The sequence below is a fragment of the Pipistrellus hanaki genome (genome assembly GCF_964339955.1).
Source record: "Pipistrellus hanaki genome assembly, chromosome: 2".
Lineage (NCBI taxonomy): Eukaryota > Metazoa > Chordata > Mammalia > Chiroptera > Vespertilionidae > Pipistrellus > Pipistrellus hanaki.
Genome location: NC_140504.1, coordinates 55,733,010 through 55,753,467, shown reverse-complemented (window position 1 = coordinate 55,753,467; position 20,458 = coordinate 55,733,010). Strand labels below are relative to the sequence as shown.

The 20,458-nt window shown below is 37.0% G+C and overlaps 2 protein-coding genes and 1 pseudogene across 4 annotated transcripts in view; 1 reads left to right on the top strand and 2 right to left on the bottom strand.

The window, feature by feature from the left end:
• ADPRH (ADP-ribosylarginine hydrolase) overlaps positions 1 to 20,458 on the top strand; it is a 433,494-nt gene that overhangs the window by 201,228 nt on the left and 211,808 nt on the right. The window lies entirely within an intron of this gene.
• Positions 1 to 20,458, bottom strand: part of TMEM39A (transmembrane protein 39A) — a 35,134-nt gene that overhangs the window by 2,200 nt on the left and 12,476 nt on the right. For both annotated transcript variants that reach the window (XM_084871669.1, XM_084871668.1), the window contains exons 4-8: positions 13,656 to 13,739; positions 9,795 to 9,949; positions 4,128 to 4,476; positions 3,153 to 3,340; positions 1,133 to 1,253 (exon numbers count right to left, since the gene is read on the bottom strand). In XM_084871669.1, coding sequence (XP_084727795.1) covers positions 1,133 to 1,253; positions 3,153 to 3,340; positions 4,128 to 4,476; positions 9,795 to 9,949; positions 13,656 to 13,739 — 897 coding nt within the window. The remainder of the gene's footprint in view (positions 1 to 1,132; positions 1,254 to 3,152; positions 3,341 to 4,127; positions 4,477 to 9,794; positions 9,950 to 13,655; positions 13,740 to 20,458) is intronic.
• LOC311617371 (methylosome subunit pICln-like) lies at positions 17,467 to 18,882 on the bottom strand (annotated as a pseudogene). Its single transcript has one exon. The product of its transcript is annotated as a methylosome subunit pICln-like (transcript).

Below are 20,458 nucleotides of genomic sequence, written 5' to 3'. Positions count from 1 at the left end.
GTCCACAGTATTTCATTGAAAGGCCCTTAGTAGCAAACACCTGCAGAACTAGAAAAGTCATATACCCTCACAAGGAACATAATAGGAAGGGAGAAAATAATACAAGCATCTCAAAATGATGGTCTCCAATTATTTTTTAGAGTATGATCTCCATTTAAAGGTAATGCACTGCACTATGGGCATTTTTATTAAGAATGGTCCCTGCATGCACCTTCTTTCCCCCTTCTCATTGGTCATCTGGCCTTTCTCAGATAAATAAACACTTCTGTCCCCTAGAGTCAGAATTTCTGGAAAACTAAAAGATCAAGAACATAACCCAATGCATAAATTCAAATGGAAGAGAAGCTGGGTTCAGTGGCTGCCTATTGCTTTTTCCTTTTTAACTTTTAAGTCTTTTTTCCTTTTAATATAGAAAAAAGTAAGTTAGGCTGCAGATCATGGCATTTGTCTGACTTTCCAAAGGGAAGTAAAGGTATTTTAAGGAAAAGATACATATCACAGTTACAAAAACAGAAAAACAAAACCCATCCCATTACATCATTATATTAAATATTGCTTAAGGATACATAGATACAACATAATAAGGATACATTAAATCAAACTATTACAAAATATTTTAAGATGAAAAAGGCAAGTCTTAAACAACTGTCTACTCATATCAAGTAATACTAATAGACTCAATAAATTCTAATGTAACTAGGGAAAAAAGTTGAAGCTGGGCCAAAGCCGGTTTGGCTCAGTGGTAGAGCGTCGGTCTGCGGACTGAAAGGTCCCAGGTTCGATTCCGGTCAAGGGCATGTACATTGGTTACGGGCACATCCCCGGTAGGGGATGTGCAAGAGGCAGCTGGTCGATGTTTCTCTCTCATCGACGTTTCTAGCTCTCGCTCTCTCTCCCTTCCTCTCTGTAAAAAATCAATAAAATACATTAAAAAAAAAAAAAAAAAGTTGAAGCTGGGATAATGGTATTTGACCTTGAAACTGCCTTTCAAAAGACATTTCCAAAGGACAAGGGCCATTATTATAGAAGCAATAATTACCAAGTACTAATTCCCTAGTATGTGCTACACACACACAGGCCTCCTAACACTTACTCCTAAGCTTACGATTGAAAAGAAATAAGTGGTACTTGCATAAAAGCGGGCATGAGATACATCTGAAGGCACTGCCACATTGTAGGGCCCCATGGCTCTATATAAGCATCTGCTATGTCGCACCAGCACCCCTTGAGGCCATATTGTGTTTTCTGACCAACTAAGGGAGAAAGAAATGCAATGTTAGCATACTGGCAATTACAGATAAGGTAATGTCTGGCAAGCCAGCTCTACTTCTATGGAAGAAATTAAGTATTCCAGGCTTCATCTGCCTGAATTCTGAAAATACAGTTTCCCATGGTCAAACCGGAAGAAGTTAAAAAGAATTTATTATAACTTCATTGCTATATAGTAGAGAGAAGCTGCAAAGTGTGATACGACTTGCTCAATGGAAAAGGACTAAGAGGCTTAGGAGAACGAGCAAAAATAAATGTGTAAGTAAGGCACCAGAGAGTCAGAAAAATCAAATGTAAGCAAGTGGATTGTCATCTGAATCCCATGTGAGCAGAATCTACTGGAAGAAATACTAGAGGGAACAAACAAGACGAGAAAGTGGATGGCTATAACAGGAGTGGAGAAATTAACAGGTTGTCAAGTTAGCACGACGTGTACTGCAGAATTGTAACCCAAAGAGCTATACAGAAAATCAGTTTATTACATACTTCAAACACTTCACATATGCAAGAAGCTATACAGAAGAACACAGAGACACACATGGTACAGACACACACTTATCTTTTTACTGCTTTCTTGGTTTATTTTATAGAGGTTTCTCTTGGAAAAAGAAGTTATGGAAGAAGCTTCATTATTTCCAGCACCAATGTAATGGAGTTGGGGTAGGGATGGGAATTTTCAGGTTAAGCTTTTTTTTAAAAAAAAAAAAACTAATTCATGTCTTCCTGACTTTGGAAAAGTTAGTTTCCTAAGAGAAGAACTGGGACAGCGTTTAGATATGTTAAAAAAAAAATTCTAGCACCCTGAAGCTTTCCCAGTTCAGAAAATGTTCCGTCAGCCTTGCTCACACTTACCAGCATTAAAGTGACGATACACCTCATGGCCATGTGCCATCAGGAGCCTGAAGATGTACAGTACTAGTACTGTGGATTGTATTTTCAATTTTTATTGAAATTTGTCCTTTGCCCACAGTCGGGTTTCTCTCAGCCTGGCCCAATCTCTTTCAGTTCCTGGGCTTGAAGGCCTGTGCTAATCTGTATCAGACATCAAGGCAGATAATTGAAGGGAGGACTGGGAAGGGGAGAGGGGAAGGGAAGGTCACCTCAATCTGTCCCACTTAATTAGGGAAGAATTTCTAGGTGATGAAATTTGTGAAATGTTCAAATTATAAAAAGAGAGGAAGATGAAGATGGTCCAGATCTGAGAGAAAGGCATGTCGAAGGCTCATTAGTGAGAGAACAAGGGTTTTTAGGTTAGCCACTTTGGGTCAGAGGAACCATGCAGAGAAATGACTGACAAGGACACAATGAGAAGAATACTCAGAGAGAAATCAATTAGGTGCAGTTTCCATTAAATACTGAAAAAGCAGAGAAATATTCCATTAGCAAGTTTGGAAAGAAAAACATATAACTAAAAGTACAGAAAAAAAATACAAACTTGCATCTATTAGAAGGAAAAGATGAGAAGGAAATTCCAGCTGCCTGGTGTGAGATGATTAGCCAGCACCTGTTTAGCTGTAGCAATGAAGATGAAAAGATGATCGTATAGTCTTTTAAAGAGAATTAAAAATATATCATGACTCTGAATTTGGGCAAAGGGTTAAGACTGAAAGAAAACTCCAAGATTATGGCCTGGGAAAGAAATTAGACACTCCAGAGTGACTGGGCAGCTCGAAGGTAGGAGGCATTTAAGGAGGGACAGGGGATGATGGTGGAAATGAGTTAATGTCCCCTGTGTTCGGTTTAGAGTGATGACAAGCACCCATGTAGACAAAAACTAAAAATTAAATGTTCAAAGCCAAGAACAGGAATGACATACAAGCAAATAAACATGACCAGCAGCATGTAGAAAGGTGTTATATGGTTTTACCCTGTGGCCTACTCACATGTGCTGTGGAGCATTGCTGTAGGACCCATGTTCAAGCTTCTGCCACTTGCCTAGATGAGCAGCTGATTTATGTAGCAAATCGCAGTATTTGGATGGCAGCAGCTGTGTGGTAAGCATGACAAAAGCATTGATCCATACCATAATGAGGTGTTCGCACGACCAGCGCATGTCATAGTACTGGGTACTCTGGAAGAGATCAGAAGAGAGAGAAATGACCCATGTACCAGTGAACAAGAAGGCAGAGATGGGTGTGTGTACATATGCCCTGCGGACAAATGCCACACCGAGTCAGTCACTCATGCACTGGTTGTCCTGCTGTCCGCGCAGAAAGTTCAAGAGCAGGCTCCTCCAAAATCCTTCAACCTGACTTTCTGACTGTGTGAGTTAGGGCTGGGAGGGAGAGGCAATTGTATCTTAAGTGCTTCCTTTCTAGAAGAAGTGAGAGCTCTCTGAGAACGACCACTCCGGCTGCAGATGTGCTTCTCAACGGGTGAAGGAAAGGCACTAAAAGGTGCCAAAAGATTTTGGGCCCAGTGACATCCAGACCATTTTTCTTTTCTATTGAAGTAAATTGAAGTTTAGATAGAGGTTAGATTAAATCAAAGAAACTCCTGATAACCATGTTAAGATCAATCACAGTAGACTACATTTTATTGAACCTTGGTCCTCTTTTAAACTACCACATACTGATTATATAAGTGCAAGTTTTATTCTCCCGGAAACTGAAAGGAAAAAAAACTTTAAAAAAAAAGGAGGGGAAAGAAAAAAAGAAGGGACTACCACGGGTGCATCACATATATGGAAATACCTATCCGCCAACCAGGAGCGGTATTAGTGCACTCCAGATGCAGCCGAACTCCACCATCCAGGCTGCCAAGGGGGAGACAGAGAAAAGGGGGATTAAATAAGAAATACCCAGTTTATGTCATTCACACACAAATCGAGGAGCACGTATAAGCAAGGAACCACTTACCTTCACAAAACACAAGGGGAGAAATGCAACATAATAGGCACTGAAGAGGGAGTTGAAGAGAACTTCCTTGATTCTGTGGTTGAAATCTGCTTTCAGACATTCTACTTCATTGCGAATGAGGTCTGGAGATAAAGGGCAGCTGTGGGTGGGGATGGGTGTGGCATTATTAAATTGTTCTTTGAGAGACTCCAGCAATAAGGAGAGGAAGTCTTTGGATTTGGCCAAGCCACCCACAGTTGAGGCACTTTCCTCTACTGCCTGGTGCTGAACCACGTAGTTATAGTCTGTGAGAAGAAGATGAGCTCTACTATCTTGGTGGAAACAGCAGAGAGGAACATAAACACCAAACCTGCAGAAAAAGGTGAACATGAAAATGAGACCACAGATGCCACCTCACATAGATCTCATAACTATGTTAGTAAAACAGTCATGATCCACCAGAGTGAACATATTATATCGGTGATTTTGCTGATGAAAAATTCATTATTTGGAAAGCTCTTTAACTCATTTCTTCCCACAAAAGCATGTATATTTATTGTAGATGAAACTACAGAAAATCAGAATGACAAAATATTAATCACCTAAAAAATAATCATTTTTATAATTAGGTGCATAGACTTTATATACTTTTTCTATGTTTAGCATCATACAGTATAAACTGTTTTATATCCTGCTGTTTTAACTTTGGGTGTATTGAGCATTTTCTGTTATTAAGTACTTTTCTGTAACAATGTTTAAAGATACTATAGTATTTTCATATAGTTGTTCTATAACTTACCCATTTCTCTCTGGAAACCTAGGCTGTTTCTTATATTCCACTACCATAAATATCAATGAGATAAGCACTTTCCTACACAGATCTTTGTGTACATCTGGTAATTTTCGAATGGCATGCCCTTCACATAAGTTTTCTTTCCTAGTCAGGAGTGCCCCTCCTCTCCACTACGTCACTCACCCACTCCCACAGGCACTCCTAATTCCCCTTGCCAGGTTATTTTTCTCCACAGAACTTCCACTTCATATATTTTACATGTTTATTATGTGGTGTCTTTTTCCCTTGGTCTATCTTTCCTTCACTAAAATGTAAACTCCATGAGCCAGAGATTTTAGTCTGCTTAATCCACTGCTGTATCCTTGATGCCTAGAGTTGTGGCTAAATCATACTAGGCACTCAGTAACTATTTGATAAAATAATTTTTGATAAAATAATTTTTAAAATTCCAAAAATATGATAGATTTCTACAAGCAGAATTACTTGGTTAAATAACTGAATATTTCTCATAACTTCTTATAGTTACCCCAAACTTTGGTTCCTTAAATTTTTTTAAAATACTTCCATTAAGTCCTTATTAAATAACTAGAGGCCCAGTGCACAAAATTCATGCACAGATAGAGTCCCTAGGTCTGACCAGTGATCAGGGACAATCAGGTTCTCTGCCTCAGAGCTGAGTTATCCTAATTACCTAAACAGACAGCCAGTCAATCCTACATGTGACTAAACCCAGCTAAGATCTGGAAAGCCTTCTGACTTTCAGCTGACCCCAGCACATGCAGAATAAATACATATTGCAGCATGCTATCTTGGTCTTGTGGTTTGTTACAGCATTATGTGGCAACAAACAACTGATACAGGGTAGAAAAAAAGTAGAAATTTAGCATCAAAGGCTTAGACCATGAAGCACTCTGTAAGATAAAGGAAATGATTCACTAAAGAACTTTTAAAGAGGGTTAATAAAATGATTCAACTTCCATTTTGAAAATCATTCTAGCTACAATGAAAAATGGAGTAGAGGAGGGAAAAATGGGTTATCAGAAGGCTAGATGGGAGTTTAGAATGTAATAGCAGAGATTATGAAGAACAGGAACAAGATTCAAAATAAATGTACGCACTAAAACTGTTAGTCTTTGGACTAACATCATAAACTGAGAAGCGATTTGAGAATTACATTTTTTAGAAGCAGAAAACAACTCCTTTCTTTTTTAACCTATAAATGAATAATAAAATTGTAGTTATTGCCACTGTCTAGTATTTTAAATTTTTCATACTTAATTTTTAAACTGAAGTTAGATAAAACTTTTGAAAAATAAAGAAGGTAAATATATTTTAACCTAAAATCTGTTTAAATTACAACCCTGTTTTACAGGGTTGTGGAGAGCTTTCAAGAATAAGGCAGTTTTGCCCTAACAGGTTTGGTTCAGTGGATAGAGAGTCGCAGTCAGCCTGTGGACTGAAAGGTCCCAGGTTTGAGTCTGGTCAAGGGCAGTACCTTGGATGCAGGCATATCCCCAGTAGAGGGTGTACAGGAGGCAGATGATTAATGTTTCTCTCTCGTTGATGTTTCTAACTCTATCCCTCTCCCTTCTTCTCTGTAAAATAAATAAATAAATTTTATTTATATATATATATATATATATATATATATATATATTTTTTTTTTTTTTTTTTAAGAAAAAGGGATCTTCTTTATATACCTACATTGAAATGAAAAGGTTTGCTAGCCATTTTGATAATGGTAATCCTCTTAAATTTGAACAAAATATTCCTTGATATACCCATAATTAGCCTTTCAAATCAGATATAGTTAACCTTCTAACCGATTCAACCAGTTATTGTTGGTAAATACAATAATTATCTGTTTTCAACTCAAAGCACCTAAAAAGTTAATCTAGACATATAGAAACAACAGATTTATAATTGTTTACACAATATAATTAGACTTACCCATAGTACAATCAATACAAAGCCCCTTCTTGCCATCCTTGCCAACACAATCTGAATATGCCTTGATTTTATACTATGTAAGTACATATATAAATTCATGCTTACACTTAAGACCCATAAGTGGTATAATGCAATGATTCTCAAACTTGAACAAGCGTCAGAATAATCTGGAGGTCATGTTAAAAGGCAAACCGCTTGGCCCTACTTTGCAGAGTTTGTTTCAGTAGATTTGGGGTAGATTCTGAGAATTTCTATTTCTAGCAAACTTCCAGGAGATGCTGATGTTGCTGTTCTAGGAATGACACTTTGAACTACCGAATACAGTGAATGTAATGGTTAACAAGGGCTGTGGAATAAAAAAGACCTGAGACTTTCTCACTAAATGTCTGACCAGGGGTAAGATTTTAATTCTCTTAACCTGTCTTTACCTTTGGCAAAGTAGATGGAATTGTCTGCCAACAGCTACTATTCTCCCGTTCTTTACAGCAACAGAATTTTTAGTTGAGACACACCTGACTTACTAAAGATAGCAGGAGCCTTAGACACCACGGAGCTACCACAGCTATCCAACATCACTTACATACATACTGTACAGGAGAGAGGTACCCATTTCTAACCTTTTAAGCTAGTGATATTTTGAATCTGTAACAACAGACTTACTACATTACCTCCTGAGTTACTGTGCTGTTTTCATGAGGTGATGTTTATAAGCACCTAACCTAGCATTTAGCATATAAAAAGTCCTCAATAAATGCTTGCTATCTACTAACATCCAGTGAAGAAAGTATTAGCTATATTATGCAATGTAGTATAATAAGTATAATAAGATACCATTACACACCCATCATAAAGGCAAAAATTTTAAAAACAGAAAACATCCATGTTGGCAAAAATGAGGAGCAATCAAATTAAAAATTGATAGGAGGGCCGAAACCGGTTTGGCTCAGTGGTGGAGCATCGGTTTGCGGACTGAAAGGTCCCAGGTTTGATTCAGGTCAAGGGCATGTACATTGGTTGCGGGCACGTCCCCAGTAGGGGGTGTGCAAGAGGCAGCTGACCAATGATTCTCTCTCATTGATGTTTCTAACTCTCTATCCCTCTCTTTCCTTTCTGTAAAAAATCAATAAAATATATTTTAAAAAAATTGATAGGAGGATAAAATGATACAACTTCTTTGGAAAAAGGTCTGGTAGATTCTTATAAAACTTAATATAATCTTACCCTATGGCATAGCAATACCACACCTAGAAATTCCTCCAGTAGGGGGTGTGCAAGAGGCAGCTGGTTAATGTTTCTCATCGACGTTTCTAGCTCTCTCTCTCTCTCCCTTCCTCTCTGTAAAAAATCAATAAAAACATATTTAAAAAAAAAAAAATGATAGGAGGGCCGAAACTGATTTGGCTCAGTGGATAAAGCGTCAGCCTGCAGACTGAAGGGTCACGGGTTCAATTCCAGTCAAGGGCATGTACCTTGGTTGCGGGCACATCCCCAGTAGGGGGTGTGCAAGAGGCAGCTGACCGATGATTCTCTCTCATTAATGTTTCTAACTCTCTATCCCTCTCTCTTCCTTTCTGTAAAAAATCAATAAAAATATTTTAAAAAATGATAGGAGGATAAAATGATACAACTTTTTTGGAAAAAGGTCTGGTAGATTCTTATAAAACTTAATATAATCTTACCCTATGGCATAGCAATACCACACCTAGAAATTCCTCCCAAGAGAATAAAAATAATCTTTTTTTTTTTTAAAAAAAGACTTGTATAAGAATAAGCATAACAGTTTTATTTTATTTTTTTAAATATATTTTATTGATTTTTCTTTTTTTTTTTTTTACAGAGAGGAAGGGAGAGGAATAGAGAGTTAGAAACATCAATGAGAGCGAAAATCCATCAGCTGCCTCCTACACACCCCCTACTGGGGATGTGCCCACAACCAAGGTACATGCCCTAGCCTGGAATTGAACCTGGGGCCTTTCAGTCTGCAGGCCGATGCTCTATCCACTAAGCCAAACCAGTTAGGGCAACAGTTTTATTTTTAATAAGAGCCCCAGACTGGAAACAACCCAGGCATCCAAAAATAGGAAAATAAACTATGGTATGCTCACACAATGAAATATTACTAACATATTAAGTCACATGGATAAATCTGAAAAACAATACGTTAAGTAAAAGATATCTTACACAAAAGTGTACATACTATATGATTCCTTTTATATAAAATTCAGAACAGGCAAACTAATCTATAGTAGAAAAAGATCTAAACAGTGGATGCCTCTGAGAACCAGGAGGTAGGGGGTGATTGGAAGGGGGAATAAAGGAACCTTTGAAGTAATGATGTTCTATATTGGGATAGTAATGTGAGTTACACAGGTATTTATTAAAACTTGTAAATGTACATAAGATTTGTGAATTTTATTGAATATGAATTCTGCTTTTAAAAAAAGACTATAACCAAATATCAAACCTAGTTATTGATATGCATATGCTGACATTTTGTTTTATAATAAAATGTTGGTCAAAAAAGTATATACCTTTATAGGGCTTCAATGTGGCATACATCTGTAACAAGAACCCCAAGTTCACAGTAATTTGACCAAAATGGTAAATCTGGTTTAGTCAGTTTTTTCAACTCACATTAGTCACCACTTATGCCAATATAGCCAGTACCAGGGGCCTTTATTTGGTGAACAGAAGAAATTGAAACATATTCTCTATTGGTCAGAGAGCTAGCTATACTTTGCAGGCTTCCTGGGGCAGTCCTGATTTATATCTATTTGTACCCCAGTTTAGAAAATAAATTATAAGGTCACCCTAATCACTGATTTTTACAATTTGAAGAATTTCATTTTTCTCTCTTTTATACTCCCTTTATATACTATTATTTGTATGGCCCAAATAATTTCTTAAAAAACTTACTAATAAAATGGGAAAACTGGAGTACTCACGGGTAGCCAAGGAAAAGGAGATTGAGGACTGAATGGCTTCGGAAGAGATTGACGAGCGTCCAACAAAGCACCCATCCACACAAAGTGAGCAGCACCAAGCGAGCTGATATCAGAACCATGTAGTGAATCATAGATGCTGCACCCGCCTTAGTGGCCTACAAGTTTGGAAGCATCAAAAAGAACACTTCATAAATCATCTTATACAAAAACAATGCGACTCAAAAAAGGACTTGGTAGATTTAGTGCAAGTTAAACTGTAAGAGAGAGAGAGAGAGAGAGAGAATGAACTGTCCCACTCCATCGATCTTCCTCATTTCTAAAGATTAAGACATCTCCAGGCAGTTAGCTGTTTCCTCCTTATATTCCCATAGTGCCTCATAGAGACCTTTAAGTTCTTATATTATCATCTAATTTGTTTACTTTGGGGTTTCCCAAAGTATGGTCCATGAACTATATTCATCAGAATGACTTGGGCTGCTTACTGAACATGCTAATTCCTACTGACTTTCCTCATCAGATAGAAGGACCAAAACCACAAGTCAAGGAACTTGTATTTTAACAACCCTCCAAAGGACTTCTATGTACATAAAGATATTAAGTTCTCTGACTCTAGACTAGATTATAATGACCTCAACAGTAAGTTCTATTTTTCTTTGACTCCTTCCCCCATTCTATTTCCTAAATTAATGTTTAATAAATTACTGAGGCTTCAAAAAATAATCATATCTTCTTTGACAAATTCCTATATAAAGTTTCTTTTCTGGCTTTTATAAACATGGAAATAAGGCATAATCACTTTATATCACCGCTGTTCAAATATTTTTCTTTAATCCCAAATCTTTAAAACTGATTAACTATAGTAAGAAACATATTAGTCTAAACATGAAACTCTGCAATGCCATTTTCTTTCAAAGTGAACAAGAAGAGAATGAGCAAACTGCAGGAGAAAACGGTCGATTCCTATAACTTTTAAAACAGCAGTATCAAAACCCAGAAATGGGGGGAAAATTATCAGGATTCAATAACATAAGGAAGGGGATAAGGATCTTTTCAGATTTCTAATATATACCCATTTCTTATTTTACCAAACATACTACACAGCATATATAATACATATGCAATATATACTATTTACATAATTCCTTACAAATGCAAAGAAACAGTTGAATTAATACCATAATGAATTGTGCACACCTCAAACTGTGAGAAAGTCTCCAGCTGTTCTCAGCCAGAGCAGGGTAAAGAGCTGTATGCAACTCCCCTGATCTCATGCCAATGTACCCCATGTTTCAAAGCCTAGGGAAGATATTTAAGCCATTGGAATTACTCCATTGCTTCCTTTCTCAAAAGTTTACAATTATAAGTAAAAAGGCTGCTCTGCCCAATGTCACCAGAACAGCAGAGCTCAGATACAATTTTTGTCTATTTCAGATATATACTACAACAGGTCCTGGGACATACTGGTAACCAAGACCTCTGTCTGCATGAGGCTGATCAACCAAAAAAGACACATATTAAACTCACATTTACACATATTAAATCTTAAGAAGTAATTATTTTTATAGTTGTGACAAGTAGTGCTATAGGAAAAGAGTAGGCTGCTGTGGAGAACAAATAACAGGAGACCCGAACCTAGGGATGGCTACCTGAGGAAGTGACATTTCAGCTGAGATGTAAAAAATAAGCAAGAATTAGTCAGGTAAGAAGTAAAAAAATATTCCTTACACTTTTTAAGTTAGAAATACAGAATTTAAAACTATATACAGATAATGTCCCAAGTAGCCCCACAATACACAGATAATGTCCCCCTATATAGGAAATATATCAGACTGTGGTTCTCTTAATAATGGCATTGTAATAGTTTTAAATGTTCTGTTTAATATTTTAGTGGGGTTTTTTGTTGTTTTTTTTAAGTAAAATCTACTATTCTTCTATGTAGAAAAACTATTTTTTAAAAAGAGAGTTGCTCTGGTTGGTGAAAGAACAGTAAATAACTCTGGTCTTGTGAAGCAAGTAGAGAAGTAGGGGGGCGTGGAGGTGAATGAACAGTCTATCTAGTAGGAGGTATTCCTCCCAGAACAGTGTTTAGCTTTCTGAATTAATTACCTCCAGCCTCTCCTTAAAAATGATTGGTCTTTCTCAGAGTAGGGGTCCTTTCTGTGATATAAGCAAAACAAAAGGCAAACACATTTTAATAGAAGGAAGGAAAGATGATTTAAGATGGGTATTATCCATCAAATTTAAGTATTTTAGAAAAAGAATCAGTATATAGCTCTTTATCTTCTGATTAGGTAAAATATTCAATTCACATTGCTCAAAATACAAAGCATTTAACAGTATTTGTAGTGAAGTTTCCTCCTATTGGTCCTATCTCTCAGTCACCAAGTAGGCAGGTCATTATTAGTTTGTATGTCCTTCTAGAGATAATTTATACATCGGTAAGGCAATATATTTTGTTTCTTCTCCTGTCTAATATACTGTGCTTTTTTTTACTTAGTATCTTACAGGTCAGTAAGTGAAGACATTTTCATAATTTTAATGGCTGCATGCTATTTATTCCATTATGCTGATATATCATAATTACTTAATATTCCCTTTCTAATGGATACCAAGCTACAGATTTAAATCTTTGACTAGAAATCTGTTTAAAATTAGCTTAAATATTTTTTTCTCAGTGAGAATTACAGGCTCTTTGGCAGCTAATACACTCTCCAGCTAAGTTTATGCAAAAGCTGTTAAAACTACTGTGAAACCATTATCAAAAGAAAAAAATAGAGTATTTCAGAGTACATCAAATTATAATTTTTGTAGTTCCAAGGTAGATTCCCAGTTATGAAGGGTTTACAAACCTAAATAAAGAACCTGGGAGAAAAGGTTATAAAGAGCCTTTGCCATTGTGAAAAACAGATGATCCTACTACCAATTTTTTCAGTCAACTTTAAATGAATTTCACGTGATTTAATATCTGCAATTACTCTGTGTTTGTAGAAATAAGGTTCCTGAAAATTAGCGCTTACACACAAAAACTTCCCAGGTATGCTTTAGAAGAAAAAGTTACCTTGGTTATCTGTGATTACAGTAACTATTCATTCAAAATTTCACACTGAATTATGAACTGAATTATGAACAAGATTAAAATTATTAACCTCTTTAACTTTTTTTTTTTTTTTTTTTGGTAATCATTTACAGGGCACAAAATAACAAAAATCTTAAGAAAACACATTTATCCCCTTCCCCCCCCACTGGGGTTTACAAATACATAAAAAATTGTAACAATGGCCAATTCTATTAACAACTTTTAATTTTTAATAAGATCACATTAATAATGTCCCAATTCTTTCCTCCACTGATCACTAAACTTAGATTCTACTCTTCAAGATTATTCTTATGCCAATTTGGATGTTATTTTTAAATTCCAAATTTTAATTAACTGAAACAAATGCCTCTTGCTGGCAACTCTACAAATAGCATAGACATAATTTCAAGTGAATGTTACTTGAAATAAGGTTTTAGATACAACTGTTTATTTACATAAAACTTCATATCAATAGTTATCTAAAATTCATCCAATTTTACTGTAACTATTAAAATTAGAAAGACTATATTGTACTGAAGAATTCGGAAGTTAGAAATTAGCTCCTACTATATTTCTAACAATTCTTTTGAGTTACATCACACTTGAAATTTAAATATATTATAGAAAAACCTTTTGTTAAAAAGAATCAACACAATTCACATGGGAGTAAAATAAATTTATAATTATATTTAAATTACATTTGGACATTTCATGTTTTCAACCTGAACCCATTCTTGTAACCAACTCTAGCTATAAGTGATAGAATATAGTGAATGAACTGTTACCTCTGAGATGAGGGCCCATACCAGCCTCCTTGCAAGCATCACTGTGATGAATGCTGCCAAGTGGTAATCAATGAGATGAAAATTCTATAAGAGAAATAAATAACTTCATCAGAAAGAAGTATCTGTATCCATGGAACTATTATATGAAGAGGTTTGCCTCCTCAAAAGATCTCCTTTACATCATCTTACACTTACAGACCACAGGAATTTGAGAGAGCAAGAAGAGATTACCTATCTTCTACTTCTCTTTCTATGCCAAGTTGCTTTAACTTTTCAAACACTCTTTTAAACTATCTGGAATGTATTCCTTTCCTTTCTTGAAAGTTTATTGTATCAAAAGGAAAAGATTACAGTTTTGAGTTAACAAGTGATAACCTGCAGAATTATGGCAAGAATAACTTACCTACAATGCCATATTTATGAGTGTCAAATTTAATTAATCACAATTACCTATCTTTTGGGGTTACCGTTGTTGGTCTCTTTTGATCTAAGAACTTATGTTGATCTAATTGGGCATCTACTAACCTAAACTCCCTACTCAATGATACATCAATTACATTCATTAGTTTTTTTTCTTACTTTGATTTACTAATGAAAATATGTCTTACATTTGATTTCTTCTTCCTATAAAATGATAGAATCACCTAGATGCTATACATGATTCCTTCTAGTTCTAAGTCTGTAAACATCACTGTAATAAAAAACAAAATGAAAAGTCAGTAGCAACAAACAGAATTGGGATATATTTTCATTTTGATAGTCAAAGTCTGTAGGTTTCCACAGTTCTCCTTCCAGAAGGAAAAGTTCAATTTCTTAATTAATTCCTTCAATATGTGCTGGGCACCCACAAATGTGCTAAGTATAAGTACTCTTCTTGAAACTGAGGATAGTGCTGAAGATTGACAGATAAGGTTCCTGCTTTCCTGGATCCTACTTTTTACTGTGATATGAAAGGGCAAGAGGATAGCAGATTACTAGGTGTCTCTTATGCTATCAGAGAATTTAACTGGGCACTGACTCTTAGCTAACTAAAGGTTCATTTCCCAGTCTTCCTTGAAAAAAAAAAAACAAACACTTGTGGCTAAGGGATGTGATAGAAAATGATGTGTACTTCTTTCCGGCTGTGCTCTTAAAGAAAGAAGCTGTGTCTTTTTCCTTTCCTCCTTCCTGGTGGCCAGATTCGATGACAGGAGTTGGAACAGCTATCTTGGATCATGTTTAGAAGAAGCATGTTGGGGGTGGCAGAACAAAAGAAACAGAGGATTGTCATACTGGCCTTATGTCACCTACCTAATTTTTATTATTAGAGAATTAAGGTTCTATTTTGTTTTAGTCAGCATGATACAGCAGCTAAACCTATATATTTAATGAATTTGTTTAAGGGGGAAGGGCAATGACAATAAACAAGCTAAGAAGCAAAATCATTTCAATAGTTATAAATGCTGGTAAGAAATAAAACAGTGACAAATGATGACTGATGGCAGCGGGGTTGGGAGATGGATAAAAAAAGTGAAGAGATAAGTACAAACTGGCCCGGACCAGTGTTGCCCAGTGGTTAGAATGTCCGCTCACCAAAGGGTCGAGATTCAATTCCCAGTTAAAGGCACTACCCAGATTACAGGTTCCATCTTCAGCTCCTGTTGGGGCACATGCAGGAGGCAACCAATCAATGTCTCTCTTTCACATTGATATTTTTCTCTCTTCTCCCTGCCCTCCCATACACTCTCTCTAAAAATCAATGGAAAAAATATCCTCAGATGAGGATAAACAACAACAAAAAAGTACAAATTGGTAGTCACAAAATAATCATAGTGATGTAAAGCAGAGCTCAGGGAATATAGTCAATAATCCATACTAATAAAGGGGTAATGTGCTAATTAGATTGGACACGTTCCGGATGTCCTTCCATACATCCTTTCAGAAAAAGCCATGGTGGCGGGGGCCAAGGCAGAGATGGTTAGGGGCAATCAGTCCAGCAGGGTAGGACAGTTAGGGGAGACCAGGCCGGCAGGGGAGGGCACTTAGGGCGACGAGACCAGCAGGGGTGGGCAGTTAGGGGTAACCAGGCAGTCAGGCAGAGTGATTAGGGGCGATCAGGCAGGCAAGCAGGTGAGTGGTTAGGAGCCAGCAGTATCAGATTCAGAGAGGGATGTCCGACTACAGGATCGGGCCCAAACCAGCAGTCAGACATCCTCTGAGGGGTCTCAGATTGGAAAGGGTGCAGGCCGGACTGAGGAACCCCCACTCCCATGCACAAATTTCGTGCACCAGGCCTCTAGTATTGTAATAACTGTGTACAGCCCCAGTGGATCCTTGAAATATTTGGAGAGCACTTTGTAAAGTATATGATTATCTAACTACTATATCGTACACCTGAAACCAGTACAAAATAATATTAAAGGTAAACTGTACTTGAAAAAAATATTAAAAAATATAGTGAATGGGAAGGGAGATACAGAGCCAACTTAAGTTGGTGGTTGAGGAGAATAACTCTGAGAAGATCACATTTGGGCTGAAAGCTAAATGACAAAAAAGCACCAGCTCATTTCAGCCTTTTTGCTGATTTCAAACACACCGGGCATATATTTTCCTGCCAAAGAACCTTTGTGATTCTTTTTTCTTTAAAATGTATCCCAAATCTGTCCACTCCATTTCCACTGCTACTGACCCTCTTTTCAATCCATAATCATTTCTCACCTGAATCTCTGCCCCCAGATCTTGTCATTGTTGGTGCTCTAATATTACCTTTAATATTAGTTTGTAGTAGTTTCAGATGTAAAATATAGTGGTTAGATAATCATATACTTTACAACACAGTGGTCCCCGGATATTTCAAGGATCCCATGGAACTGTACATAATTGTTATAATATTATTGACTATATTCCCTGTACTCTACTGTATATCCCCATGATTCTTTTGTGACCATCAATTTGTCTTTCCCTTTATTGTTGTTTGCTTTTTGTTAATCCTCATTTTCTCCCCTAATGGGAAGTCATAGAAGTGTTCAGGCCCTCGTCGGTTTGGCTCATTGGATAGAGCGTCAGCCTGCGGACTAAAGGGTCCTGGGTTCAATTCCAGTCAAGGGCACATGCCCAGGATGCAGACTCGATCCCCAGTAGGAGGTATGCAGGAGGCAGCCAATCAATGATTCTCTCTCATCATTGATGTTTCCATCTCTCTCTCTCCTTCATTCTTCCTCTCTGAAATCAATAAAAGTTTAAAAAAGAGAAATGTTCCGGCAAAGAGTGCCATGGTTCTATTTGTATTTTAAAATGTTCACACTGATTTCTCTGTGGTGAGAATATTATAGTGGGGCAAAATCAATTAAGAAACTATTGCTTTTGATTCAGGTGAAAAATGTTTATGGATTGAAGAGGATCAGTAGCAATGGAGATGGAGTGGACAGATTTAGGATAGGCAGAGTAGCCAGGATGTCAAGAGTGGCTTACTATACATTCTTCAGATCATCTCTTTTTCCTTTTAGTATTTTTTATTCTAATAATATTTATCTTCCCTTAGTGTTCGTTTTGTTTTGTTTTAACATAGAAAACCTAGACTTATTTGTTAAGCATTACAAAGTCAAAACAATTATCATGTGGAGTACTTTCAGGACTTCATTCCAATTTCATGTATTCTGCTACAGAAACTGAATGAAGAGACTAGAAATTAAAGGATATAACATAACCTAAGAAGCTATAATAGAACAGACTGGAAAACATGGTGAAAGGAGCAAAGCAAAAGCTAGTCAGAAGCAGTTGTGTTAGTATATGTGGCTGGGATGTTTCCAAAAAGGCTCCCTAGAGATGCCTGCATGATTAATCTGGTCCCAATAGTAATCCTTACCCCTGTGGAGAATGAGCAGAGGCCAGATTCATTTGAAATCTATGTCCTTCTTTTAAGGGTAACGGTATCCTTAGGCCCTAAAGGGGTCTATCTTAGACTCAGCCTCTTTTCCATCCCGTCTACCAACACCTAAGTGCCCATTTCCACCACTTACCCCCGCTAGGTTACTGAAGGTACATACACTGAAGGCAGGAATTATAGGCCTACTCAGAAGGTACCTAGATACAGAAAGTTTAGGGATGAAAGATAAACTACAAATACTCTCTTGGTTAAGTAAATTCACCTCGCTTAATAAAAGTCATAGTTTCTTCTCCTGGTGACAACTTGTCTCATACAGTCTGTCTCAAGAAAGAACTGGTTCAGGAAGTTTTGGAGAAGGAAAAATATTTTCATCAACACCCCCTCCACAGAGGAAAAGGCACCAAGTTCTCTCCTACAGTTATTAGCAGAATCCCAAAGCAACATAAAATCATTTTCAGTGATCAGCATCTGCATCCTCAAACTGTCCAGCAACTGTGGGTATAATATCTACCTCCATCCCATCTTCACAATCTCTTACTGAATCTTCTGTCCAGATTCCAGCCATGTTACACTGGAGAAAGCATTCCTTCTGATCTCTCTGATGTGGCCTGGCCTTCAGCTGTTAAGTGGGATAACCCTTTTTCATAGTTGTAAAATGTAGGGATGTCCCCTGCCCTTGTTCATGTGCTTCCACATCATATTCTTCTCCATCACAATAATCTAAATCTTCATCCTCAGGATCTGGATGCAAAGCCTGGCATTCACACATTGCAATGAACATTGCCTCCAATGCTGATTTATCACTAGGCACAAATCTAAACTCAGCAATAGGTTCAACATCATCATCACTTCTTCCTCTTCTTCATCAGTAACAGATTCTTTTGATTCTTCTTCAAATTTGGCATTCACCCTAACATATAAATGCTCTCACCGATAGGCATTTAGGGCCCTGGACACTGCATGCAAACTAATGGTGGGGTATTCCAGTGAGAATCCCAATCCAGAGCCATCTAACCAAGACAGGCAGCTCTCAGCGACGTAAAGAGTGCCTGTACCCAGGCCCTTCCCGTTCAGCACCACCCGGGTATCGGTATCGGTATCGGTATCGGTATCGGGCTGCTGCTGCCAGAGCCCCTCAGCCGACCTGGGTGGCGGGAAACTTTTGAGGAAGCTCACTGTAGTAGTGAGGGCCAAGATGCAGACCAAGAGGGAGTTGAAGCACAGCAATACACGGCTTACCACATCCCCCTCCGGAAGCGATCTATCTTCCCTTAGTTTTGATACTCTTCCTTGCTCACCCCACTCCTCCAAAATAATGCAAGAAAATTTACTAGACTCCCTAGCTAATGTCTGGGGGTCCATTTATGCAATACTAGTGCATCTAAGACATTTTTTAATATAAAAAGATTTAAGTGCCTAATATATCTTAATTTTAAGCAAATTTTGTTATATTCTAAATTGCTGAAAATGCATCTGCTTATGATTAACTTTCTGTAAAAGGGCTTTGGGTTCGATTCCATATATTTTATTAATCAGAGTCTTCCACTTCTGAATAATTTACTATATTACTTATTATTTTTATATTTCTTGGGGTTAGGACTCATTTAGTTAGTTTCTCGATCACTAGAATGATACTTTACATATTTAGTGTTCACATTTTCTTTTTGATAAATACTAAGATCTTGAAATGGAAAAAGAAAAACCTTACATATAAATGTGACAAATGTCTCAGTGTGGCATGCATGATAGAAGGAAACTTAAAGGAGACAGAGTATTAGTTGAAGTGAAAGTCCTTTCTAGAAATCCCTGTCAGGCTGCCACATGCTATGCTTGCACAACTTCAGTGAAGGGTAGTAACTAGGTCTCTGACAGCCCATTTACCTTTGAACAGTTCATTGATTCAGGACCCTTTCAGTTTAATTGGATAAAATCTTATTTACTGTTCCACATGTTACTCTTAGCTTCACAACTAAATTTTGAACTTTGTGGAAGAAGGATTACGTGTGGCTGGTAAGTGTAGCAGAACACACAATAACCTCATTTAAGTGTGCCTTCCTCTTTACAGCAGAGACTGGAAAGCTAAGTACATTTTCAGACTGTCTTGCAACTGAATTTCTAGATTTGAGTTGGTTTCTTCAAGCAAGTATCACATAAAACTTAAATTCAAACTGAGTAAAGTGGGAGACAGACAAGTAAAGGTCACCCTTTACGTCAGAGCAAAGAAAGCATAATTCTGGAATCAGCAGCATAGTAACAGCTTCCTGATTGACAGGAACACTAGTTCCCTTTGTTTCAAGGCAACATTTGTAAGAGACTTTTAAAAGTGGCTGGCAGAAAAGCTCTTCTATTAGTCCGAAAATTCAACGAGTGAGAAGTTTTCATATAATGTCAAAGTGGAAATTGTATAATGTACTTATAGAATAAATATAGCAGATAGGTTTGTATTTGAGTGCTCATTGTGTCACTATGTGATTCTGAGCCAGTTTCATAATTTCTAGGTCTCCTATAACTCATTCATAAATGGGAGTCATAGAGTAGTACTTACCTATTTATACAAAGAGTAAATGAAATACTTGCAAAGAACATAGTAAATATTTTAATAAGCGTTTGCTAGTGTCACTGTTAGTCTACTGAGGTGTTTATAGAGCTATATAACAAGAAGAAACCTTTAAGATCATCTAATCCAAACTCTTCATTTTATAACACCATGGTCAAAGAAAGATAGATGAAGAATAGTTTCTACATTCAATAAACTCATAATTCAGGTAGGGCTATTAAAAATAAAATATACAGCTTGGCCTGTGTGGCTCAGTAGTAAAGTGTCAACCTATGAATCAGGAGGTCAAGGTTTGATTTCCAGTCAGGGCACATGCTCAGGTTGCAGGCTGGATCCCTACCTAGCAGGGAGCATACAGGAAGCAGCCAATCTATGATTCTC